The sequence below is a fragment of the Oncorhynchus nerka genome, linkage group LG21, assembly GCF_034236695.1.
Source record: "Oncorhynchus nerka isolate Pitt River linkage group LG21, Oner_Uvic_2.0, whole genome shotgun sequence".
NCBI classification, from domain to species: domain Eukaryota; kingdom Metazoa; phylum Chordata; class Actinopteri; order Salmoniformes; family Salmonidae; genus Oncorhynchus; species Oncorhynchus nerka.
Window position 1 is genome coordinate 2,410,586 of NC_088416.1, and position 27,669 is coordinate 2,438,254.

At 42.7% G+C, this 27,669-nt stretch overlaps 1 protein-coding gene across 1 annotated transcript; it reads left to right on the forward strand.

The window, feature by feature from the left end:
• Positions 1-27,669, forward strand: LOC115103531 (solute carrier family 2, facilitated glucose transporter member 9-like). Its single transcript, XM_029624362.2, has 12 exons — positions 1-144; positions 5,731-5,829; positions 10,248-10,408; positions 12,768-12,892; positions 13,675-13,820; positions 15,207-15,339; positions 15,586-15,773; positions 20,146-20,256; positions 21,285-21,386; positions 21,703-21,763; positions 23,396-23,523; positions 23,889-27,669. Exons 1-12 carry the CDS (start codon positions 100-102, stop codon positions 24,138-24,140), a joined length of 1,551 nt encoding a protein of 516 aa, XP_029480222.1. The 5' UTR covers positions 1-99; the 3' UTR covers positions 24,141-27,669.

The window sequence follows — 27,669 nt, forward strand, 5'->3', positions numbered from 1 at the left end:
TGGAGATGCCTGTGGTATAAAAAGTATTGTAGGATAAACATTAATTTCTTTTAAAACCGCACTGAAAACCCAGGGGAGCATTTATTGATGAGTTCATAGATGGCAGAGGAAGTGTTATTAGCAGAAGATGGGAAATGTGTGGGGGTAAGTGTTGATTCTGTTTTAATAATTGGCTTATTGATGATTCCTCGAGATTTCTATTTATTTCATACAAAAACGGACGATTTTCTTTCATCACTTTTCTAACAGTTGTGCCTTCTCTACAAGTATCACTTTTTCCATTTCTATAGGGAATATGAGATACACTACACATTGGAGATCTAACTGGCTTTCAATATATTTTTGATCTTTAAAAGCATGCGTGCCATTTCCCTTTTATGGCCATATATGGTAGGCTACAAGTATGGCTTACTTTCAGATTTAAAAAAAATGTATAGCATGGCAACGTTGTTGGCCCATTGTAGTGGACTTCAAACCCTAGCCCAATACACATTACATGTGTTGTTGTAGCCTACAGTGCATTCTGCTGCTTGGTTTAAACCTCTCTGCATTCATCTCTCAGCCAGTGCTTTCAATTCACGAAGGAATGCAGCTCATCTAGACCAGCTAAAGCATCCGAACATCTAAACTGCTGCAACTTGAGCTTATAAGTGGCAACCTTTTCAACGTTTTACTCAGAAAAGGATACCTAGTAACTGAGACTTTTAATGGAAACAAATGTGTTTGTAAGATCGTTAAAGCCTCTTATGAACTTCAATACAAGCCACTGAATCCAGGCTTGTCAGAAGACTAGAGCGACCGATTGGATGTTACAATGCTGCATTGTCCCTTTTCAGCCATTTTCATGTGTGGTTGTCTGTTAGTCTCTCCCGCTGGCCTTTTAAGAAGATTGAATTAGGTTCCTAGGCTAGCCATGCTCCACTATGCTTTTTATTGTTCACCCTAACTTCTCTGCCTGTTTGTTTCACGTTGATCTCAAGATAGAGGAAGCCTCAGAACTATGTGAGTGGGAGGCCCCAAAGTGTTTGAGTAATCTTTACAGGCAGTTCAGACAAGGACAGCTTTTGTTGTGGATTGAGCTCCATATCTCATCTATGTAAATACATTTACATCAGGATGTTTTGAGTCTATGAACTCTATACGGAACTATAAAATGGCCCTGGGTACCTTTGTTTACACTCGTCTATTCATTCACTCAATATAAATATTAGTACATCTTGAACGTTTGTAGTCATTCTATAGGCTACTACTGTACACCTGCTGTGCAGTTGTAGCCTATCATATCCAGATCATTATTTTAGCTCTTGTTCTTGTTGTACTCTGCCTCAACCATTCACCCCCATACCTACAGTCCACTCGACCATTCACCCCCATACCTACAGTCCACTCGACCATTCACCCCCATACCTACAGTCCACTCGACCATTCACCCCCATACCTACAGTCCACTCGACCATTCACCCCCATACCTACAGTCCACTCGACCATTCACCCCCATACCTACAGTCCACTCGACCATTCACCCCCATACCTACAGTCCACTCGACCATTCACCCCCATACCTACAGTCCACTCGACCATTCACCCCCATACCTACAGTCCACTCGACCATTCACCCCCATACCTACAGTCCACTCGACCATTCACCCCCATACCTACAGTCCACTCGACCATTCACCCCCATACCTACAGTCCACTCACCATTCACCCCCATACCTACAGTCCACCCCATTCACCCCCATACCTACTACAGTCCAGACCATTCACCCCCATACCTACAGTCCACTCGACCATTCACCCCCATACCTACAGTCCACTCGACCATTCACCCCCATACCTACAGTCCACTCGACCATTCACCCCCATACCTACAGTCCACTCGACCATTCACCCCCATACCTACAGTCCACTCGACCATTCACCCCCATACCTACAGTCCACCCCCATACCTACAGTCCACTCGACCATTCACCCCCATACCTACAGTCCACTCGACCATTCACCCCCATACCTACAGTCCACTCGACCATTCACCCCCATACCTACAGTTCACCCCCATACCTACAGTCCACTCGACCATTCACCCCCATACCTACAGTCCACTCGACCATTCACCCCCATACCTACAGTCCACTCGACCACAGTCCACTCGACCATTCACCCCCATACCTACAGTCCACTCGACCATTCACCCCCATACCTACAGTCCACTCGACCATTCACCCCCATACCTCCAGTCCACTCGACCATTCACCCCCATACCTACAGTCCACTCGACCCATTCACCCCCCCCCCATACCTACAGTCCACTCGACCATTCACCCCCATACCTACAGTCCACTCGACCATTCACCCCCATACCTACAGTCCACTCGACCATTCACACCCCCATACCTAGTCCAGACCATTCACCCCATACCTACAGTCCACTCGACCATTCACCCCCATACCTACAGTCCACTCGACCATTCACCCCCATACCTACAGTCCACTCGACCATTCACCCCCATACCTACAGTCCACTCGACCATTCACCCCCATACCTACAGTCCACTCGACCATTCACCCCCATACCTACAGTCCATTCGACCATTCACCCCCATACCTACCGACCATTCACCCCCATACCTACAGTCCACTCGACCATTCACCCCCATACCTACAGTCCACCGACCATTCACCCCCATACCTACAGTCCACTCGACCATTCCCCCCCCATACCTACAGTCCACTCGACCATTCACCCCCATACCTACAGTCCACTCGACCATTCACCCCCATACCTACAGTCCACTCGACCATTCACCCCCATACCTACAGTCCACTCGACCATTCACCCCCATACCTACAGTCCACTCGACCATTCCCCATACCTACAGTCCACTCGACCATTCACCCCCCATACCTACAGTCCACTCGACCCATACAGTCCACCCCCCATACCTACAGTCCACTCGACCATTCACCCCCCCATACCTACAGTCCACTCGACCATTCACCCCCCCATACCTACAGTCCACTCGACCATTCACCCCCCCATACCTACAGTCCACTCGACCATTCACCCCCCCCATACCTACAGTCCACTCGACCATTCACCCCCCATACCTACAGTCCACTCGACCATTCACCCCCCCATACCTACAGTCCACTCGACCATTCACCCCCCATACCTACAGTCCACTCGACCATTCACCCCCCATACCTACAGTCCACTCGACCATTCACCCCCCCCCATACCTACAGTCCATTCGACCATTCACCCCCCCCCATACCTACAGTCCACTCGACCATTCACCCCCCATACCTACAGTCCACTCGACCATTCACCCCCATACCCCCGACCATTCACCCCCATACCTACAGTCCACTCGACCATTCACCCCCCCCATACCTACAGTCCACTCGACCATTCACCCCCCATACCTACAGTCCACAGCCGACTTTCCCAAAAGCAATATGGCATCTTCTGTTGCTTCCTGCTGTACTCCTGATGAGGTTTGGTTATTAGGGTGTAGTTAAATCCTCTCTCAGCTACTGACCCTGTGTACTGGGGGTGTCAGTTAAACTAGCTGTGCTGGAGTTCAGCATCTGGACAGGGGAATAAGTTCAGGCAGAGCTCCTGACTACTACACCACCCCTAGGAATACAATAACACAGTACTTCTACTTAGCCTAGTATGTCTCAGTGTATGCAGAGCCGTCATGCCCATAGGGGCACGTTCCCCCTTAGAATATGTTTTCTATTTTTTGTTTTAATTTTGTGTTTCTCTGTAATACTACTAGCCAACTAGATATGTTATGAAGTTGGCTTTAGCTACAGTAGGTTCCCAGTCTCCCAACCTTATAGCTAGCTATCAAGAAGCTATTGCAGGCCATCAATCAAGTTAGTGTAGTTAGCTTGTATGCTGACACAATGATTCTGGTAGTTATTGGTGGTAGTAGCCTACTCTGATTCTGTCCCACTCTGAGTAATAGAATAGAGTTTGACCTTGTAAAGGGAATTTCTGTCAACTTTACATTTAGATTCCATTTATTTTTTAAATTGAACTGTCAAGTTTGTCCATAACCAATTCTACAAGTTTATAGTTTTTACAACTATCTGTAGTGTTTAAAAAAAAAACTTTTCCTCAAGCCTTTTCTTGCTACACCAGGTTGGGGGAAAAATGAACACCTGAAACCGTGTACAGTAATTCTGTGTTTGGCAGGTGGTAGCTGAGTAGCTTCCAACTGATTCGAGGGTTGGACCAGTTCCAGCAGGCTGACTAACCAGGGCTGTATTCATTCAGGCACGCAACAGATTAATAATAAAAACGTTTTGCAACCTAAAAAGAAAACAAGTATTCTTATTGGACAAGTCCAGGTTGTCCCTCCCTTTTTCAATCCATTATCTTCTGTTTCGTGCCCAATGAACATGACCCAGGTCCGGTCAAGTTCCAGTACAGTACAGCTCTCCTTGTCCCAGACAGTATCCGACCCATACCCTATTTATGATGTATTAAACGCTTGTACATGCAAAATCATGTACTACTCTCATAATTCCATACTAATCCTGCCACAGACAGAAGAATTGAAATGAACCATTTCGGACTCTGACACCCTTATACACTATGCTCTCATTCTATAGTGGCACTAATCTCGGCACCCAAATCTTGCATGCCAGCCAGCTACTCGATTTGTCACAAGGCTATAGCAACACATTTTGTGGCAGCGGTTGTTGTTGTCAAAGTAGCCTAGTAACAGTAAAAGTTGTATACTTCACTTAATAATTTCTTGCACTGCAGAAATGTTTATCCAGAACTGATCTCTGACGTGTAACCTACAGTTTAATGCTCATAATATCAATAATACTATACTGTAAGTGTTGTAGTGTAGCTACATTCAGGTCAGCTTCCCTATGAAAACTGGTTCTGTACAGTACATCACAGAAAGCTGTTATGTTGACAGGTTGATTTTAAATCATCATTAAGCATAATGAACTATGGTTATGTATGTTTTCCATTGAAATGCCCAATGACCTGTTTTCGTAGTATTTATTGTCAGAGTTTGTACTGTTCTCTCCAACACTTAGGCCTACACCACACGACTCCATTAATGAAACGATCATAGATATATTGGTCAGAAATTGTGCTATATAGAACCTAAAATGCTTATTCTGCTGTCGCCATTGGAGAACCCTTTGGAAAACCCCTTTTGGTTCGAGGTAGAACCCTTTTGGGCTCCATGTAGGACCCTTTCCACAGAGGGGTCTACATGGAACCCAAAAGGGTTCAACCTGGAACCAAAAAAGGGTTATCCTATTGGGACAGCCAAATCATCCTTTTGGATCCCTTTTTTCGAAATGTATTTAGGACCCTGAGTTTTACCTGAGTTTTACCGGCTAGGTTTTACCTGTAATCAGGGCTAGGTTTTACCTGATAACCTGTAACTAGGGCTCAATTTGACCTAATAACCTGAAACCAGGGCCTAGGGGTTTTCCTGGTCAGTATATGTGCTCAGAAAAAACCCTGGGCTCTGGTCATATTGTATGATAAAAGTATCCAAATGTTATCAGATATCTTGAATGTTTCTCATCAGGTTTTGCAGTGTTCCTACTTCCTACAGGTGTAGGATCTTAATTTGACCAGTTTCTCAGAGCAGGAAAATAATCCTGGAGCAACAGGATGATCAAATGAAGACCCTACACCTGTACAGCATCTCCTAATGTTGTGTCATCTTTTCCTTCCTCTAGTCTCTCACCAAGTCGCTGCTGGCCGTGGCTTTCCTGGCCTCGTTCGGTAGCTCCATGCTCTATGGCTACAACCTGGCCGTGGTCAACTCTCCTGCAGAGGTAGGAGGCACCACAGTAACATCTCTATGCAGTAAGACACTGCAGGCCTACATACACTGAAATGGTTGTGAATCAGGTTTTACCTGATTTTTACCTACCCGAACCAATCCTATACCAATTCAGTGAGATACATACAGTCAACAGGAATAGGCCTATTGTGAATACACAGACTCCATGACCGAACCAATCCTTTTTATAAGTACATATGTACTGCAGTTAGTGGAATATAACATAGGAGCTACACAAACTAAGACACCATATGTATTGTATAGGTTTACCACCATGAGTATTCTACTCACGTCGTGTTACTAATCTCCTCGCATCTAGAGTCATGGGAGTAGTGTGAAATTGCTGATCTGGGGTCATTTAGCATTTTCCCCACTATTGGTTAACATTTACATTAGGGGAGGGGAAGCTGATCCTACGTCTGTACCCAGGGGAAACTTCACCCGTGAGCCGATCCATGAGTCTTGTCCCCTGATATCCTGGTTGTGGTAGATTTGTGTTGACCCGGATGGTTGAACCGGTTCAGTGTGAACTGTGTCAATTCAGTCAGCCTCACATTAGACCGTGTTATTTCCACAATGGGGAACGGTTGACGTTGTAAGGCCTGCTCCTGCAGAGCATTTCCATCTTAGACCTGGATAGAGATCTTATAAGCTACATTGATTTGTCTAATGGAGACAAAATGGTGTGATAAAAAATAACACACAATGGCCATTGACGTATACTTCCATAGACAATATAATCGCACATTTCCACAGCGACTATTGGTGTCTGAAGTTGAATCAGCCCAGTGTCTCTGGGTTAGAGATGATGAGTATGCCGTGTCTCTTGTCTAACTCCCATTAGACAGCTCTGGAAGCGCTATGATGTCAAAATACGTTTGTTGCCAAATATGGTGTTTCGCTGAGCAACTATTTTAATGTCCTCCGCCTTTAATGGCCAGTATGTTAGAAAAACAAGAGAATGTCTAAGTAAAAAGGTACAAGCAACATTTTCCTCCAATGTATTCAGCTGACTTCTGACTTCTGCATCGCATAAATAAGTGATTTGAATTGGAGGTACCGAATAGGCATTTTTTTTTCGGTTGCATGTATATTAATGATGCACCCATCCCGTTAGCCGGATCATTTCCGTCAACATCCGCTGAATTGCAGAGCGCCAAATTAAAATTAAAATACTAACAATATTTAATTTTCATGAAATCACAAGTGCAATATAGCAAAACACAGCTTAGCTGGTTGTTAATCCACATGGCGTGTCAGATTTCAAAAAGCTTTTCGGCGAAAGCCTACCAAGCGTTTATGTAAGGACATCTCTCCCAGCAGACAAAACATTACAAACAGCTAGCAGCAAAGTAGATTGGTCACGAAAGTCAGAAAAGCAATCAAATGAATTGCTTACCTTTGATCTTCGGATGCTTGCACTCACAAGACTCCCAGTTACACAATACATGTTCATTTTGTTCCATAAAGATAATTTTATATCCAAAATACCCCCATTTAGTTGGCGCGTTTTGTTCAGAAATCCACAGGCTCGAGTGGTCACGACGGGGCAGACGGAAATTCCAAATAGTATCCGTAAAGTTCGTAGAAACATGTCAAGCGTTTTTTATAATCAATCCTCAGGTTGTTTTTACAATATATAATCGATAATATTTCAAACGGACTGTAGCTTCTTCAATAGGAGAGAGAGCGAAAATGTCTGCTCCACTCTGTTGGCGCATGCAAAACGCTGCTGGCACTCAGCCATCCAATGACGCGATGTGATCTTTCTCGCTCGTGTTTCAAAATAAAAGCCTGAAACTATGTCTAAAAACTGTTCACACCATGTGGAAGCCATAGGAAAAGGAATCTGGTTGATATCCCTTTAAATGGAGGAAAGGCATGCAATGGAACAGAGAGCTTTCAGGAAAAACAGCACTTCCGGGTTGGATTTTCCTCAGGTTTTCGCTTGCAATATCAGTTCTGTTATACTCACAGACAATATTTTGACAGTTTTGGAACCTTTTAGGGTGTTTTCTATCCTAATCTGACAATTATATGCATATTCTAGATTCTGGGCCTGAGAAATAGGCAGTTTCATTTGGGTATGTTTTTCATCCAAACATCAAAATACTGCCCCCTACACTCAAGAGGTTAAAAAAAAAACGTTTTTTTGTTCCACACCGGATAGGTGCAGTGAATTTTTTAATATTTTTTTTACAGAGTCATCCATAGTAGATTTTCACCTTTTCGGCTCAGGTATTAGAACCAGCGACCTTTTGGTTACTGGCCCAAAGCTCGAACCGCTATTCAACCCACCGGTGGCCGCTTGCAGAGCTGTCTACTGGAAGTTTGAATCGGAGCTTCCTGGGCGTTAAAGAAGAGACACATCATACTCATCTCTAACCCACAGAAACTTGGGCAAATCAGGCCATACATGATGCATTGTTGCATGGTAAAATGAGTGAAAATGCTACCACCTCCCTATCTCATGGATACCTGATGTTACTGTTCTTGTGGTTGATGATGATGAGGATGAGGATGATGACAGGGTTGTTTTCTTTAGTGATGGATATTACAATGTTTTTCATTTCAATCCCATTGTCAAATCTGTCCACGCCCTCTTTTTACAACCATTTTATGAATGTTTATCGATTACATCCCTGTCACACAATCCCTTGCTCCTATTGTTGGTTCCCTCCTTTTATTGTCCTGGCTTCAAATTCCCCAGTGGACATACAGTATGATTAGAAATGTGCACGGCTCCAAAACACAACCTAGTCTTTCACATCTGGAAAACAAGCAGAAGAACTGTCCCACACTTCACCAACAAATCAGTGGCAATCTTTTGGCACTATTGTGGAAGTCAAATGGGGAATCAGGGCCATCAATGACCCTCCTTCCTGCCAAATGGGTTGTCACGAGACTGTGGTGTCTATTCACAGACCTGGGTTCAAATACGATTTTAAATCTTTCAATCTTTGCCGGCTTGTTTTAGTCCACCCGGATTGTCGGATGAGTTAGTTTAGCACTTTTGCAACTATTCTATTGGTTACATTGTGCCAGGCAAGCTCAATCAAGCCCACCTTACATGTTTCAAATGATTTCCAATAGTATTTGAACCCAGGTCTGTCTCTTCCACTGAGAGAGTTGTATTTTGCTGCTCTGTTTCATCTAAGGCTAGGGAGAGGCAGAGCTAAGATGAATTAATTACATAATAGTAACACCACGCTGATTCAGAGACAATAATGTAATTGGAGAAGGAGAGAGGCCCGTATTAGAAAAAGAGGACAGGAAAGGAGGTGCATAGCCAGGCGTACAGTGCATTCGGGAAGTATTCAGACTGCTTGGCTTTTTCCACATTTTGTTACGTTACAACCTTATTCTAAAATGGATTAAATAAATACAAATTCTCATCAATACCCCGTCGTGACAAAGCAAAAACAGTTTTTTAGAAATGTATTAAAAAATTTAAAAACAGAAATACATGAGTATTCAGACCCTTTACTCAGGAAGTTGTTGAAGAACCTTTGGCAGCGATTACACCCTCGAGTCTTTTGTGGTGCTGTGTCATAACAAAATGTGGAAAAAGTGAAGGGGTCTGAATACTTTCCGAATGCACTGTATGTGCCTGCACTGAAATTGAGTGGAAATAGATTTTCCTTCATAATCTCTCTTAAAAGGGAATGAAAACGCTACAGACAAATGTAACGATGCCAAAAGACACATGTAAATAGTTGTAAATAAAAGCCTGGGTATTGTCTGTTGAGCCCATCACTTCTAGACTCTATTTTCTTGATATGACTTCCTTATCTACATTCTTCCCTTTCTCCTTCTCCTCGCCTTCCTCAGACTGAAAAACAGCTTCTATGTACTATCGCAAGGCCATCAGACTGCTAAACAGCAATCACCTACTCAGAGAGGCTGCTGCCTACATCACTGGCCACTTTAATACATGGATCACTAGTCACTTTAAACAATGTCACTCTAAATAACGCCACTTTAATAATGTTTCCATATCTTACATTACTCATATCACATGTATATACTGAATTTTATACTATCTATTGCACCTTGCCTATGCCGTTCGGACATCGCTCATCCATATACTTATATGTATATATTCTCATTCACCCCTTTAGATTTGTGTGTATTAGGTTGTTGTTGGGGAATTGTTACATGACTTGTTAGATATTACTGCACTGTCAGAACTAGAAGCTCAAGCATCTCGCTACACTCCCATTAACATCTGCTAACCATGTGTATGTGAAAAATAAAATTTGATTTGATAAAGCAGCTTTACAACAAGACAACGGGGTCTGCTTCTAGCAATCTAGATGGTGTCTGCTTCTAGCAATCTAGATGGTGTCTGCTTCTAGCTAGTATCTACGGTATGTTTGACTCTTCCTCCCTCTCTTCCTCCTCTCCCAGTACATCAAGGCATTCTATAACCAGACGATGGTAGCAAGGAACGGGACGGGTCTGGACGACAAGACTCTTACGTTGTTCTACTCCGTCACCGTGTCTGTGTTTGCCATCGGGGGCATGGTGGGCAGCCTCACGGTGGGCATACTAGTCACCAGATTTGGAAGGTAAGACAGCCCCAAGTCTTAGACTTGCCCCTCCAGCCATAATTGACATACGCCACTGACATAACGTCATTGACATCATAAAAAGCATGAGCTGGCGCACACCCAGAGAAAATGATTTAGTGTAGAGGTGCTGATTAACAGAGAATGAACTATAAAACTGTAAGCTATGAAAATAGAGTTGAACAGTCCATATGTATAACATCCCAGTCATTTATTTGGTACAAAAAAAAAACACCAACGTTGCGGCATCACTTTGCCTTCTTCAGGGTAATGTCATGAATGCTTGAACCAGGTTATATAGACAAACAGGGCAATTGCGTGGTCCCACTCTTGAGGATAGCTTAATGAGATCGGACCTGCCCCCTGAGCCCACTCGGACACTCTTCACACACATTCCAAATGGGAACTACAAATGTGGCTCATGCGTACAGTGCAATAGCACTACAAAAACATCCTTCTTCAGACACCCACATGTGTCAAAAAATCCCTGTGAGGGGTATCAATCTCATGCAAGACATAGAGAGTAATCCATCTCATCGCCTGTCCATGTGGAAAAGCCTACGTAGGACAAACGAAAAGACAATTAAAACAAAGCATAGCTGAACACCGCAGCTCCATCAGGTGTAAGAACATTGACTATCCAGTAGCAGCTCACTTTGTTGAAAACAACCATCCCATTTCCTCCCTACAAATACACAGGCATTGAGCATGTTGCTCTACCAAGGAGAGGAGTTAACATGGAGATCCTACTACTACAGAGGGTGGCTTACTGGATATCCTGTCTAAAAATATTGACTCCTAGTGGACTGAATATTGACTTTGATCTCAGGCCGTTCTTATGACCAATGATATATTCTGTGATCAGGTCTTGTAAATGAATGTGTTCTTTCTACAGCTTATCAGAGTACACCCTATATTGTTGCCCCTGTTGATGACATTAAATGAAACAATGTACGTTGAAGCCAATGTTATGCTAACGCTAATGGCAACAATGGCATAATATATTCAATGTGCTGTGGGCTATTGTCTCTCAACAGTTTCGCTCAATTCCTTCTGATCAACCTAGTAATTACGACACACCCCTCACTATTGTCATTGGTTGCACTAATTGCACTGTTTGTCTACATAACCTGGTTCAAGCATTTATGACGTTACCCTGAAGAAGGGCACAGTGATGCTGGAACGATGGTGTGTTTTTACCCAATCAATTACAGGGAGGTTATACATACGGAGTGTGCCACTCTCATTGTTTTTAGAACGTCATTAACATAACGTCATTGACTGACCAGTAAACAACTCAATGACGGGTCACATTCGTCTGTGACCACTCTTGTTGGTGCAAGTGCCTGTCAATGTCTACACCCCCTTGAACTTTTTTCACATTTTGCCGCCTTAAAATTCAATCTAAAAAGGGATTAAAATGTATATATTTTTCCTACAGATCTACACAACCTACTCCACATTTTCAAAGTGGAAAAAATGTATAGAACTCGTAAATGTATAAGTCTCCATCCCCCTGAGGTAGTACCTGGTGGAAGCACCTTTGGCAGCCATTACAGCCGTGAATCATTTGGAATAAGATTCTGTCAACTTTGCACAACTATTAGGAGAACATACTGTCTATTCATTGTTTTTGGTCAAAATTGCTCAAGCTCATTACATTTGGTTGGGAATCGTTGATGGGCAGCAATATTCAAACCTTGTCTCTGATTTTCAAGTTGTCCTAAGAGTTGTGAAAAGTTGGTAGAATCTTAATGAAAATGATTGACAGCTGCAATGGCTGCCAAAGGTCCTTCCACCAAGTATTAACTCAGGGGGGTGGAGACTTATCCATTTGATATTTCATATTTTCCTCATTTGGAAAATGTTCTAGAACTTTCTCTGGCTTTGAAAATGTGGAGTAAGTTGTTTAGATGTGTATGAAGATAAATCAAATTGAATTCCTTTTTAGATTTCATTTTAAGGCAGCAGAATGTGAAAAAAGTTCAAGGTGTGTAGAATTTCTACAGGCACTGTAATGTCAATGATGTGCTGCATCAAAGAAAATGCCAAGGGGTTTGAGAGATCCTCCACTGAGAACTGGATTTTGATTAAGATTTTTGCGAAAATGGGAAAAGGAAAAGAGAAGTCAATGGAAAACTGGTCAAACATCTAAAACTATTGATTTACTCTGTAGAAAATGATATATGTTGGAAATCATTCCGACATTTATGCATACTTAGGCTACATCTCTTTGCGTTACGGAAGTCTTACATTTAAATCGGGTGTTTGAGGATATTGGACTTCCAGTATGTTGAAGCCAATGGTTTGTTTAAGGTTGGTAGAAGGTTTCTCAGGCGGATTGTTCTGCTGTCTACAGGAAAGGCACCCTGGTGAGAATCACATGCCTGGTGTTTATAGCTGGAGCCTTCATGGGCTTCAGCAGGACCTTCGGCTCTCCAGAGATGATCATTGTTGGACGCTTCATCACAGGGGTACACTCAGGTAATGCAGTAACAGAGAATAATACCATTATGTCCTACCATCCTTAACATGTTGAGTAAGGATTAGGAAACACTATTTGAGGCATTCATAACACATACACATACTGTGTGTAACTTGACACCTGACGCAAGTACTCTCTGTCTCTCTCTCTCTACCGCACCTGCTGTCTCAACCTCTGAATGCTCGGCTATGAAAAGCCAACTGACATTTACTCCTGAGGTGCTGATCTGTTGCACCCTCTATAACCACTGTGATTATTATTATTATTGACCCTGGTGGTCATCTATGAACGTTTGAACATCTTGAAGAATGATCTAGACTTAATGGCCATGTACTCTTATAAATCTCCATCCGGCACAGCCAGAAGAGGACTGACCACCCCTCAGAGCCTGGTTCCTCTCTAGGTTTCTTCCTAGGTTCCTGCCTTTCCAGGGAGTTTTTCCTAGCCACCATGCCTCTACATCTGCATTGCTTGCTGTTTGGAGTTTTAGGCTTGGTTTCTGCTGATGTAAAAAGGGCTTTAATGAAATACATTTGATATATGCATATCTGTGTGTTGTGTTTTACTTATCTGAATGAATCAGGTCTTCTTTCTGTTGCTCTACAACACATTATCAGCTCTTATCAGCAACAATGCTAGCTGTAAGGTTAACTGCTAATGCTGAATCTGATCTGTGTAATGTCCATATCCCCCTCCCTCCAGGTATCTCCCTGAGTGTGGTACCTATGTACCTGGGGGAGATAGAACCTCTAACCTCTCACCTCTGTTCCCCTCCCACCAGGTATCTCTCTGAGTGTGGTGCCAATGTATCTTGGGGAGATAGCACCTAAGAATCTACGTGGGTTCCTGGGCCTCGTGCCTAGCATCTTTATCTGTCTAGGAGTCTTCATCGCTCAGATCCTGGGGCTACATGAACTACTGGGAAAGGTGCAGTAAAATCTTATCCTTAATATCTTAGTTTATAGTTAATCTTCTTTGTTGGTCTTTTCATTGGCGTAAATAGATTAAGAACTTTTGGTGAGTTAAAGACAAATGAAACGTAACCTTTTAAACTCTGACGCCCTCTGGTGGCATTTTCTAAACCCCGCATAATATTGTATACTACCCTCATAAATTGCATTTCCGGTTTCCAAACTATAAGTCCTACAAACACAGGCGTAGTACTGTTACAAAGGTAAGAACTGTGGGATTCTGATAAAGGTGAATAAATGTGACTACTACAGAGCCTGAGATGCAGCAGGCCTAAACCCCTTGAAATGTACAGTTTATTTTGTTGTTTTTCTCTTCACGGAGGAGGGGATGGGGAATAAGACCTTTTACAGTCTAGGTTTGCAATAAAATGTCACCAATTACTGTTCCCCAAAAATATGTATATATTTTAAGTAATGGTGGCACTCTTAACATGGACACATTTCCATAGGAACACAGCCATTTTAAAAGCGTAGGGCTTGTGCAAAGTTCCATGCCTTCATGTTTCCTATTACAGGATTTCTATGCATGTGAAGAGAAAGATGAAGTCTCTACCTATCCATTGATGTAAATATACCCGCTGTCTGATTCCTAGTTCGTCCACGAGATACGAGAACACATGATGTCTCATGGCCACATGAAACCAGTTGCGTCTGGTGCGGGTAGTGAGTCACTGTTCCAAAATGGCTGAACGGATTTTCATATCTGACATCTTAAAATTACCATAGCAATCCAAGATAAGACACAAACAAGTGAAGAAACTTCAAACTTATTTTCTATTGTAAATGAGTGAGAGTTTAAGGATGCATGTGGAGGATGCATACAAGGTAATGTGGCTAGAGATAGAAATTAATTGCTTTACATTGACCATCAGGGTGTATGTGGGGGGGAGTATCCCCCAAAAAACTTTCCGGGCCCTGTCCCGGGCCCAAATCAACCGCTCGGAGTTTAATAGAATAAACTCACCCTGTGGCGTGCTGGTGAAGCCTAAACATTGGAGGTACATTAAAAGTACACTGCAATGAGAGAAGAGTATGTGACATTCATTTTATTCCACTTTTCTTTGGAGAAATGATATCCTCCTCTCAAGGCGGAACTATCAAGGAATGTGATCTGAATACATCTGCAGTGTGTCCCAGTTCTACAGTAATCAGATCAGTCAATAGTATCGACCCACGTGGTAGACTCATCTTTTACGATCATCTCCATTCAGCAGACGATTTGGCTGCTTTTTATACCAGAGAATTCCTACCTTCCTTCAAACTTTGTTATATCATTTTTTTCAAGAAACTAATATTGACCTCTTGCTGACCATATATCCTTTGGCCTCTAACCCCTCAACAGGAAGAGCACTGGCCCCTCTTCCTGTCTCTGGTGGTGATCCCCACCATGTTCCAGCTGATGCTGTTGCCATGGTTCCCAGAGAGCCCGCGGTACCTGCTCCTAGAGAAGAGGAATGTCCACGCCACCATCACAGGTGAGGAGGCTCCATCCATTAGGAGGATATAGTTGATGGTAGACTGTAAAAGACCTAAAAGACCTGAATTGCTATTGTAAGGAGTATTATATGAAGAGATGCAGATTTTCTGTTTGAGTTTTTTGGGGGAAAGCTGTGACCACAGACCAATACAACAAAGACTAGTATTTCAATTACTGTCCATACTGTATACAACCCTAGCTGTGCTGTACTCACCAGTCTAGTAAAGTGAAATTCTCTCCCCAGCTCTGAAGTGGTACCGGTCCAAAGTGAACATCCAGGCAGAGATCGAGGAGATGCAGGAGGAGCAGCGGTCCATGTCCTCGGTCCAGACCGTGTCGGTCATCGGTCTGCTGAAGGACCGGAGCGTCCGCTGGCAGGTCATCACTATAGTGGTGGTCAATATCGGCATGCAGCTGTCCGGTATCGACGCGGTGGGTCAGTGTGTGTGTTTGTGTGTGTTTGTCCATACATTCATGCATACATGCAGGACAGTGTGTTTCCCTGTGTGTGTGGATACACCATATGACTCTATCACCACCACCACTATATATTACAGCCTCACTGAGAACCACTGGTGCTGAGTGACAAAGCAGGAGCATGCCTCATTACTGTACAATACACCCTAGATACACACACACTGGTCCTCATTACTGTATAATACACCCTAAACACATACACACACTGGTCCTCATTACTGTATAATACACCCTAGACACACACACACACTGGTCCTCATTACTGTACAATACACCCTAGACACACACACACTGGTCCTCATCACTGTACAATACACCCTAGACACACACACACTGGTTCTCATTACTGTACAATACACCCTAGACACACACACACTGGTCCTCATTACTGTACAATACACCCTAGACACACACACACTGGTCCTCATTACTGTACAATACACCCTAGACACACACACACTGGTCCTCATTACTGTACAATACACCCTAGACACACACACACTGGTCCTCATTACCGTACAATACACCCTAGACACACACACACTGGTCCTCATTACCGTACAATACACCCTAGACACACACACACTGGTCCTCATTACTGTACAATACACCCTAGACACATACACACACTGGTCCTCATTAATTGTACAATACACCCTAGACACACACACACTGGTCCTCATTACTGTACAATACACCCTAGACACATACACACACTGGTCCTCATTACTGTACAATACACCCTAGACACATACTGGTCCTCATTACTGTACAATACACCCTAGACACACACTGGTCCTCATTACCGTACAATACACCCTAGACACACACACACACACACTGTTCCTCATTACTGTATAATACACCCTAGACACACACACACACTGGTCCTCATTACTGTACAATACACCCTAGACACATACACACACTGGTCCTCATTACTGTACAATACACCCTAGACACACACACTGTTCCTCATTACTGTACAATACACCCTAGACACACACACACACACTGGTCCTCATTACTGTACAATACACCCTAGACACATACACACACTGGTCCTCATTACTGTACAATACACCCTAGACACATACACACACTGGTCCTCTTACTGTACAATACACCCTAGACACACACACACACTGGTCCTCATTACTGTACAATACACCCTAGACACATACACACACTGGTCCTCATTACTGTACAATACACCCTAGACACATACACACACTGGTCCTCATTACTGTACAATACACCCCTAGACACATACACACACTGGTCCTCATTACTGTACAATACACCCTAGACACACACACACACTGGTCCTCATTACTGTACAATACACCCTAGACACATACACACACTGGTCCTCATTACTGTACAATACACCCTAGACACATACACACACTGGTCCTCATTACTGTACAATACACCCTAGACACATACACACACTGGTCCTCATTACTGTACAATACACCCTAGACACACACACACTGGTCCTCATTACTGTACAATACACCCTAGACACACACACACTGGTCCTCATTACCGTACAGTACACCCTAGACACACACACACACACACACACACACACTGTTCCTCATTACTGTATAATACACCCTAGACACACACACACACTGGTCCTCATTACTGTACAATACACCCTAGACACACACACACACTGGTCCTCATTACTGTACAATACACCCTAGACACACACACACACTGTTCCTCATTACTGTACAATACACCCTAGACACACATACACACACTGGTCCTCATTACTGTACAATACACCCTAGACACACACATACACACACGGGTCCTCATTACTGTACAATACACCCTAGACACATACACACACTGGTCCTCATTACTGTACAATACACCCTAGACACACACACACACACTGGTCCTCATTACTGTACAATACACCCTAGACACATACACACACTGGTCCTCAGTACTGTACAATACACCCTAGACACACACACACACACACTGGTCCTCATTACTGTACAATACACCCTAGACACACACACACACTGGTCCTCATTACTGAACAATACACCCTAGACACACACACACACTGGTCCTCATTACTGTACAATACACCCTAGACACACACACACACTGGTCCTCATTACTGTACAATACACCCTAGACACATACACACACTGGTCCTCATTACTGTAAAATACACCCTAGACACACACACACACACACTGGTCTTCATTACTGTACAATACACCCTAGGCACACACACACACTGGTCCTCATTACTGTACAATACACCCTAGACACACACACACACACTGGTCCTCATTACTGTACAATACACCCTAGACACATACACACACTGGTCCTCATTACTGTACAATACACCCTAGACACATACACACACTGGTCCTCATTACTGTACAATACACCCTAGACACATACACACACTGGTCCTCATTAATTGTACAATACACCCTAGACACACACACACACACACTGGTCCTCATTACTTGTACAATACACCCTAGACACACACACACACTGGTCCTCATTACTTGTACAATACACCCTAGACACACACACACACTGGTCCTCATTACTGTACAATGCACCCTAGACACATACACACACTGGTCCTCATTACTGTACAATACACCCTAGACACATACACACACTGGTCCTCATTACTGTACAATACACTCTAGACACATACACACACTGGTCCTCATTACTGTACAATACACCCTAGACACATACACACACTGGTCCTCATTACTGTACAATACACCCTAGACACACACACACACACTGGTCCTCATTACTGTACAATACACCCTAGACACACACACACACACACACTGGTCCTCATTACTGTACAATACACCCTAGACACACACACACACACACTGGTCCTCATTACTGTACAATACACCCTAGTGTCACGACTTCTGCCGAAGTCGTTGCCTCTCCTTGTTCGGGCGGTGCTCGGCGTTCGACGTCACCAGTCTTCTAGCCATCATTGATCCATTTCTCATTTTCCATTGGTTTTGTCTTGTCTTCCCACACACCTGTTTTCAATCCCATTCATTACCTGTTGTGTATTTAACCCTCTGTTTCCGCTCATGTCTTTGTCAGAGATTGTTATTTGTCAGTGTAGTGTTTTCTGTTGTATAGGTGCGCGACGGGTCTTCGTACCCATATTTGTTTATGTTCTTTTCCTGTTTAGTGTTATGGAGCATGTTACTATGACATTATTAAAAGACTCCATTTTACACTCCGTTTGACTCTCCTGCGCCTGACTTCCCTGCCACCTATACACATATTTCTGACACCCTAGACACACACACACTGGTCCTCATTACTGTACAATACACCCTAGACACACACACACACACTGGTCCTCATTACTGTACAATACACCGTAGACACCCACACACACATCCTTATTTCATAGTCAAAATGGATTCCCCCACACACACACTGGTCCTAGTGACATGGGCCCTTGGCCCTTCAGCACCATGTGGATAAGCACTCGTGTACATTGTCTCATGCTGGTCCCCATTTCACAGCACGGCCACGCTATGCTGCTTTCTACTGTCACAGCTGTTCCAGACACGGAGCACAACAGCTCTAATGTTATATCAAAGAACCGCAATGTCCACCTTTTAGAATTCCGAGGAGGTCTTTGTAACCCATTTCCTGCTTGGTAATTCTAGAAGTCCAATCAGAATTCTACACATGGACGGCCAAATACCAGTGTGTGGATGTGAAATATTCCACCAGTGGGTGGACAAATCCATGTATGTGTATGGATGGTTTCTGAAACCATCTATATGTGTGCGTTTCATCCACTTTTCCTGATCTTGTCCGTATTAGAGGATGTGTGTTGTTGTACTGAAGTATGACGAATGAGATAAGGACATTCATTCATTTCACTGGGAAGTACTACAAGCCAACGTTGACATGTTGGACCACAGCATTTATTAAATGTATCTGATTTGACAGATGGGATTTAGGATGGTCGTGACAGCATTTACGATGAATCAGCCATGAAGAATAAGAGCTTAAGAATGACCATTAGCTGAACGTTGCATATTTGTTTAGCCAGGTTAAACAGACGGACGGTTTTAATATGTCCACTCGGTTACTAATGTTGCTGTCGATGATGATCATGTAAGCGCTGTACAGCCCAGAACACCGAACAATGGAGTATTCAAAGAACAACGCAACAAAGATGTGGCCCTACAGTATGTGTATTCAACCATGTACATGTTTACTACTCACAGTTCGCCTACTGATCTTACAACTCTCTCTCTCTCTTCAGATCTGGTTCTATACCAACGCCATCTTTGGGAACGCAGGTATCCCAGTCCCTCAGATCCAGTACACCACGGTTGGAACCGGAGCCATCGAGGTTATCGCTGGATGCGTAGGGGTAAGCAAGCTGTCATTGGATTACTGTGTGAGCACAACAGCTGAGCATGCTAGCTTAGCCTGGTTCACCAGACTGAAAGCTGCTCTCATAGGTGAGTGAAGCATTCAGACTGGTTTAACCAGGCTAACATTAGCTAGCCTACTCTAGTCTCAGGTGTTGTTATTATTGTCTGGTAGCTGGTGGTAATACTCGCTTCAACACTCCTTTTGGACAAGCCTGTACTTTAGCTATAAGGCTATGCCTCAGGAACTGTTAAGCATATATCCACTGAGATACTATAGTCAAACCACAGGTATATTATGTATACAGTACGGCTCTGGTTCAGACCGTGTCTGTCCCAAATGGCACTGTCACACCCTGACCTTAATATTCTTTGTTTTCCTTGTTATTTTGCTTAGGTCAGGGTGTGACATGGGTGATGTATGTGTTTTTGTCTTGTCTAGGGTTTTTTGTATATTTATGGGGCTGTTTCCCTTCTAGGTATATTGTATGTCTATGGTTGCCTAGATTGGTTCTCAATTAGAGGCAGCTGTCTATCATTGTTTCTGATTGGGAACCATATTTAGGCAGCCCTATTCTGTAGGTATTTTGTGGGTGATTGTTTCCGTGTCTGTGTTTGTTTCACCACATGGTACTGTTTTTGGATTTTCACGTTTCGTTTATTGTTTTGTACTGTTTCGGTTTATTCATTAAAATCTACTATGGAAACTTACCACGCTGCATTCAGACGAAGAGGAGGAAATCAGCCGTGTCAGGCTCACTATATTCCCTATATATCCCCCTTTGGGCCATGGTCAAAAGTAGTGCACTACAAAGGAATTAGGGTGTCATTTGGGATGCATGCATCCCATGGCTACAGTTTCTAAAGAGACATATAGGTCAGTGGAGATACTACTGGGTGCTGAGCTATTCCAAGAAACACAGTCTCTGGGTAGCAGTTTGCCATTTTTCCCATGCAGAAGCATAACATTTACATGTTAAGTCGTCAGCCAATAGAAATAATGTGTTCTCCTTTGTCCCGCCTCCAGTGCTTCACCATTGAACGACTGGGCAGAAGACCTCTGATGATTGGTGGATTCACCTTCATGGGAATATGCTGTGCAGGGATCACACTCTCCCTCATGTTCCAGGTACGTTCATCTACCCATGAATCTTCCCTTAGAGACACAGGTCTAGGATCAGTTCACCAGACCTGGAATTCTGCATTTTCTGTGAAAAGAGAGAATCTGATTTCAGGTCAGTTTATAGAAGAACAATGCAATCTTCATTACTATTAGTCTGAATCGTGCAGACTCTCTTTGTTGATAGTTACTGTCTCTGTGTCTTTGACTGTCTCTTTAATGAGTACAATCAGTAACCAGTCAGTCTATTATTATTTGTAATGTGATGACTGTCCTATGGTCTCTGATAATGACAGTCCTATGCTTCCATTCAATGCCCATTAAGTCCCACTACATCAGTGTTGCCTGTGTGGTGGGGATCATCGCTGGCTTCTGTATAGGACCAGGTAAGACATCCACCCTGGTGGTCTGCTTGTTTGTTTATCTCTGTCTCTGTTTCTCTCCTTCAAAACAAGGTTCTATACTCAGGATGTATATCTCGCTCAATAGAAGAGTGGGTACTTCCTCTTTTAGCACAAGGGGCTATAATGCTACTCGAAGAAGTACATTTCAGTTATTTAGCCGATTCTGTTATCCAGAGAAACTATGGTTAAGTGTCTTGCTCAAGGGCACATCAGCAGATTTTTCACCAAGTTGGCTCAGGGATTCAAACCAGCAACATTTCAGTTACTGACCCAGTACTCTTAACCTCTAGGATACATATAGCACTTTGAACGTTCCACTTTATCCAATAGACACAACCTGTCATTTTCTAACTAGGAAACACTGCTCTCTGGTGGTGGAATATAGAAGTGTTCTTGGAAAGGCAGCCAACATAAATAGCTACTCTATTGTATTTCATTAATCCACTAAATGAGGAAATCATAATTGCCACGGTAACGGGAACATCCATTCTTACACCCATTTGTTTGGGGCTCGTCGGCTGAACGCAACAGTTTATTATAATGTTGATGGTGGCTATAAGCCTGATGAATTAGACCAACACCAGTTTACATAATGTAATCCGTCAAGCAGGCAAAATCCATACATCAATCTCAGATGAGGATTTTATATTTGCCGCAATTATGTTTTCAATGGCTCATTGTTCATAATGAATATTTTGGTGTGTGTGTGTGTGTGTGTGATGAATATGCCTCCTTGAGACAAAAACTTGCATAAACAATGTGAAGGAGCTCACTGTACTAGACAAATAGCAGAGCCCTACTTATTGACTACATTATCAAGCCTTCTCCCCATGTCATTATCATGCTCAAATAATGAGGACTTAACTTCACACTTTCATCATTAGGCTTTTACTAATGTACTATTCCTCATTCATAATATCTCTCATTTCTAACCATGATGAATGAGATATTATGGAGCAATGAAACCGTCTACAGATTCTACATATTATAGAGTTAACATATTGAGATACAGACGTAGGACCTTAATTTGATCACTCCTTTGTTGCTGAGAATTTTGAGATGAGCTTGGTGATTTACGTAAGTTCACTGAAAACCCACACTAACACATGGTTATATTATCAATATTGTATTTTTCATGTAGCCTTTTTGGCCAGCTAATAGCCTAACCACCAATCAGGCAATATAATGGACTACATGTTCAAATCCTGTTGCTGCAGGATTATTTGGCTGTGACAATACGGATCAAATTAAGATCATACATCTGTCTTACACCGATGGAATATAATGGTGGTTTCAACCCCCAATGTACTATCCTTACTCTAAAGTCTTGCTGTTATCAGTATCAGTGGTTTGGTAGTCTTCCCAACTTCACGTGACTATAACTAGTAGCCCATGATGTGATTCTATCACGGCTTGAAAAGTATATTTTTTGTAGACTGTGGCTGTGTTCACACATTCTGATATTCGTTCCACTAATTGTTCTTTTGGCCAATCACATCAGATCTTTTCACATCAGATCTTTTTCAGAGTTGCTCTGATTGGTCAAAAGACCTGTTAGTGGGAAAAAATGATCCGAGTTGGGTTGGCCGTCTGTGTGTCTCTGTCCCTGTGTAGCTGGAGTGCCCTTCCTGATTACAGCAGAGCTGTTTAAACAGTCCCATCGTCCGGCTGCCTACACCGTGGCTGGATGCCTCAACTGGCTGTCCAACTTCACCATCGGCTTTGTCTTCCCCTTCCTACAGGTCAGAACTACTGGCCTATAATTACTCCTGTACACACGTTTCACCGCTGCATGTTGGCATTGTAGTCGTGCCTTTTTCACGACCGCTCTCGATCCAGCTCCCTATTCCCTCAAACTCATCTGTAGTAGTAAAGCAGTAGTATAGTAGCAGTATAGTAGCAGTATATCAGTAGTATAGTAGTAGTATATTAGCATAGTGGTAGTATAGTAGCAGTATATCAGTAGTATAGTAGTAGTATATTAACAAATGTTTTTATTAAATAAGTGCCATCGTCTGAAGATCCAATTCACATCGTATTCTGTTACTGTTCCCTCTAATAATCAATTCAATTCATTCAACAAACAACTCTTTCTCCATCCCCCCAGATGTCGGCAGGGGCCTACTGCTACCTCGTGTTCTTTGGCGTGTGCACGGCCGTGGCGGCCTACGTCTTCTTCATCGTCCCCGAGACCAAGAACAAGACATTTGTGGAGATCAGCCAGATGTTCGCGGCCAGGAACGGCATGCTGGAGGAGGAGAGCAGCGAACTGGGCGTCGCTAACAACCCCCAACTGGCCAAGACGAACGGCTATGGTGCCGTCGTCCTGGAGTACGACGTGATAGAGAAGAAGAAGTAGAGGAGGGGGGAGAGAGAGAGAGAGCGATAGAGACGTCAGTAGTCTAAAAGTGTCTCTTCATCTGTACTGATCTGAAAACACCCCACTGGGCACAGACACAGTTAAACGTCTATTTTTGATTTCCATTTGGTTGAATCGTCAACTAACGTGAAATTAACATAAAATGTCACCATGACACTGGCTTTAGGTTAAAAGTCAGATAAACATTTTAAAAAGCCAAAATTCCCTTTTTGCAAATCCAATTTGTTTCCCACATTGATTCAACGTCATCACACTGAATGTATTTTTGGAAACAACTTTGATTCAACCAGTTTTTGCCCAGTGGGACAGAATAGGTGAAAGCAATGTGGTGGAATTGGTGGACTTTGCTTTTCCCTGCCCAGTTAGTGCAAAGAAAAAAATCATCTGTTTCAATTCATTGTTCAGTATTTCATTTTGTTCTTCTTCTGAATCTGTGTTCATGGTTTACAGATTCCTGTGTCAGTCTCCAAAACCCCTCATGTAAGAGCTCTAGGATAGTGTGTGAGATGTGTGGTGGTGTTTTAAAATGTTGTCAATGGTGTCTTAAGTTTAATTATGTCCATACCTATGTAAATGGAAAAGATTTCTGTCAGAAATGTTATCTCCATACCGTTCCAAAATGTAACATTTAATGTCACCAGTTGTACAGTAACCTACATTGACTCTATGTGCTGTTTGGAAGTCAGCACATCTACAACCATTAGGTTTCACTCTCCTCTCAGTTATATGTGCCTCTCTCTGTGAATCACGCTGAAAGTCTTCTTTTCTCAATGTCGCTGAAAACCTTTTCCGACAATGTACAGTACAGAGGGAATGTATTTATTTATTGACACAGCAACAGTATCATGATATGAATGCAGTATCTGACTTGACCTTTTTCCTGTTCACTGATTTTTGACAGAAAATGAGGTCAGTCCACATCATGTGAATGGTATGCTTTTAAAAACACTATCCGGTGTTATTAATGCCTTAACAATGTATTCATAGCACATTATAAGGTGCTATGATCCTTTATAAGGCTTCATAAGAAGGTGCTCCAAGTGTTACCGTGTCTTTGATCATGTTTACCTTGTTTAGCTGAAGAGAAAAACAAGCAAACTCAAGTTATTGGTTATGGTTTTTTTCTTCTCTCTTTTGCGTAAGCGAGTTGGTCAATGTGGCTACTGTAGTAGTCATTCCACATTCCGAGGCAGGATAAATTATATATCATACGTTATATCGTACATGTTAAACAGATATGCACAAGAAAGTGTGTAGGAGGATAAACATTAGGAACACCTTCCTAACATTGAGTTGCACCCTATTTGCCATCAGAACAGCCTCAATTCGTGGGGGGGGGGGGGGGGGCATATGGACTCTACAAGGTATTGAAAGCGTTCCACATGGATGCTGGCCCATGTTGATCTAATGCTTCCCACAGTTGTGTCAAGTTGTCTGGATGTACTTTGGGTGGTGGACCATTGTTGATACGCACAGGAAACTGTTGAGTGTTAAAAAAAACAGCAGCGTTGCAGGTCTTGACACACTCAAACCGGTGCGCCTGGCACCTACTACCACCTACTACTATTCACCAGGTCAGTCTATGTCATGGAAAGAGCAGGTGTCCTTAATGTTTTGTACACTCAGTGTATATCGTACGTTATATTGTACCTAGAATAATAGTGAAGACATCAAAACTGTGAAATAACACATATGGAATCATGTAGTAACCAAAAAAGTATTAAACACCCTTTGCCTTGATGACAGCTTTGCACACTCTTGGCATTCTCTCAACCAGCTTCATGAGGTAGTCACCTGGAATGCATTTAATTTAACAGGTGTATCTTGTTAAAAGTTAATTTGTGGAATATAGGTGTGTTCAAACTTTTGACTGGAACTGTATATATTTATACAGTGCCTTGCGAAAGTATTCAACCCCTTGGCATTTGTCCTATTGTATTGCATTACAACCTGTAATTTAAATGGATTTTTATTTGGGTTTCATGGAATTGACATGCACAAAATAGTCAAAATTGGTGAAGTGAAATGAAAAAAATGACTTGTTTAAAAAAACAACAACGGAAAAGTGATGTGTGCATATGTATTCACCCCCTTTGCTATGAACCCCCTAAATAAGATCTGGTGCAAACAATGAACTTCAGAAGTCACATAATTACTTAAATAAAGTTCACCTGTGTGCAATCTAATGTCACATGACCTGTCACATGATCTCAGTATATATACACATGTTCTGAAAGGCCCCAGAGTCAGCAACACCACCAAGCAAGCAGCACCACCACCAAGCAAGCGGCACTATGTAGACCAAGGATCTCTCCAAACAGGTCTAGGACAAAGTTGTGGAGAAGTACAGATCAGGGTTGGGTTATAAAAAAATATCTGAAACTTTGAACATCCCACAGAGCACCATTAAATACATTATTAAAACATGGAAAGAACATGGCACCACAACAAACCTGCCAAAAGAGGGCCGCCCACAAAAACTCACAGACCAGGCAAGGAGAGCATTGATCAGAAAGGCAACAAAGAGACCAAAGACAACCCTGAAGGATATGGAAAAAGGTACTCTGGTCGGATGAGACTAAAATTTTGCTTTTTGGCTGTCTAGGAAAACACAATGTCTGGTGCAAGCCCAACATCTCTCATCACCCCGAGAACCTCATCCCTACAGTGAAGCATGGTGGTGGCAGCGTCTGGGAAAGGGACTGGGAAACTGGTCAGAATTGAAGGAATGATGGATGGCGCTAAATACAGGGAACTTCTTGAGGGAAACCTGTTTCAGTCTACCAGAGATTTGAGACTGGGACGGAGGTTCTACTTCCAGCAGGACAATGACCCTAAGCATACTGCTAAAACAAAACTCGAGTGGTTTAAGGGGACACATTTACATGTCTTGGAATGGCCTAGTCAAAGCCCAGACCTCAATTCAATTGAGAATCTGTGGTATGACTTAAAGATTGCTGTACACCAGCGGAACCCATCCAACTTGAAAGAGCTGGAGCAGTTTTTCCTTGAAGAATGGGCAAAAATCCCAGTGGCTAGATGTGCCAAAATTACAGAGACATACCCCTAGAGACTTGCAGCTGTAATTGCAACAAAATGTGGCTCTGCAAAGTATTGAGTTTGGGGGGGTGAATAGTTATGCACGCTCAAGTTATTGTTTCACAAAAATATATATTTTGCATCTTCGAAGTGGTAGGCATGTTGTGTAAATCAAATCATACAACTCCCCCGCACAAAATCTATTTTAATTCCAAGTTGTAAGGTAACAAAATAGGAAAAATGCCAAGAGGGGTGAATACTGTCGCAAGCCACTGAACATACGCTCTGAGTATCAAAGTAACTGTATAGATTTGTTTAGAATCATTGTATTCACATGTGGAATATTTGAATGTGTCTTTAACTATTGCTGCAACATCTATTGTATATTGTAGAGGGTTGAGTAAAAAAGTCCTTTGTCGTTTTGTATCAAAATGTATGTAAATGATATGAATAAATATGCTTGAACATG

Excerpts from the sequence above, each read along its gene's own strand:
- LOC115103531 (XM_029624362.2), top strand. The coding sequence starts at position 100 with ATGGCAGAGGAAGTGTTATTAGCAGAAGATGGGAAATGTGTGGGG. Across the intron at positions 13,821-15,206 it reads TACATGAACTACTGGGAAAG|GAAGAGCACTGGCCCCTCTT; the intron begins GTGCAGTAAAAT and ends ACCCCTCAACAG. Across the intron at positions 23,524-23,888 it reads TTGTCTTCCCCTTCCTACAG|ATGTCGGCAGGGGCCTACTG; the intron begins GTCAGAACTACT and ends CCATCCCCCCAG.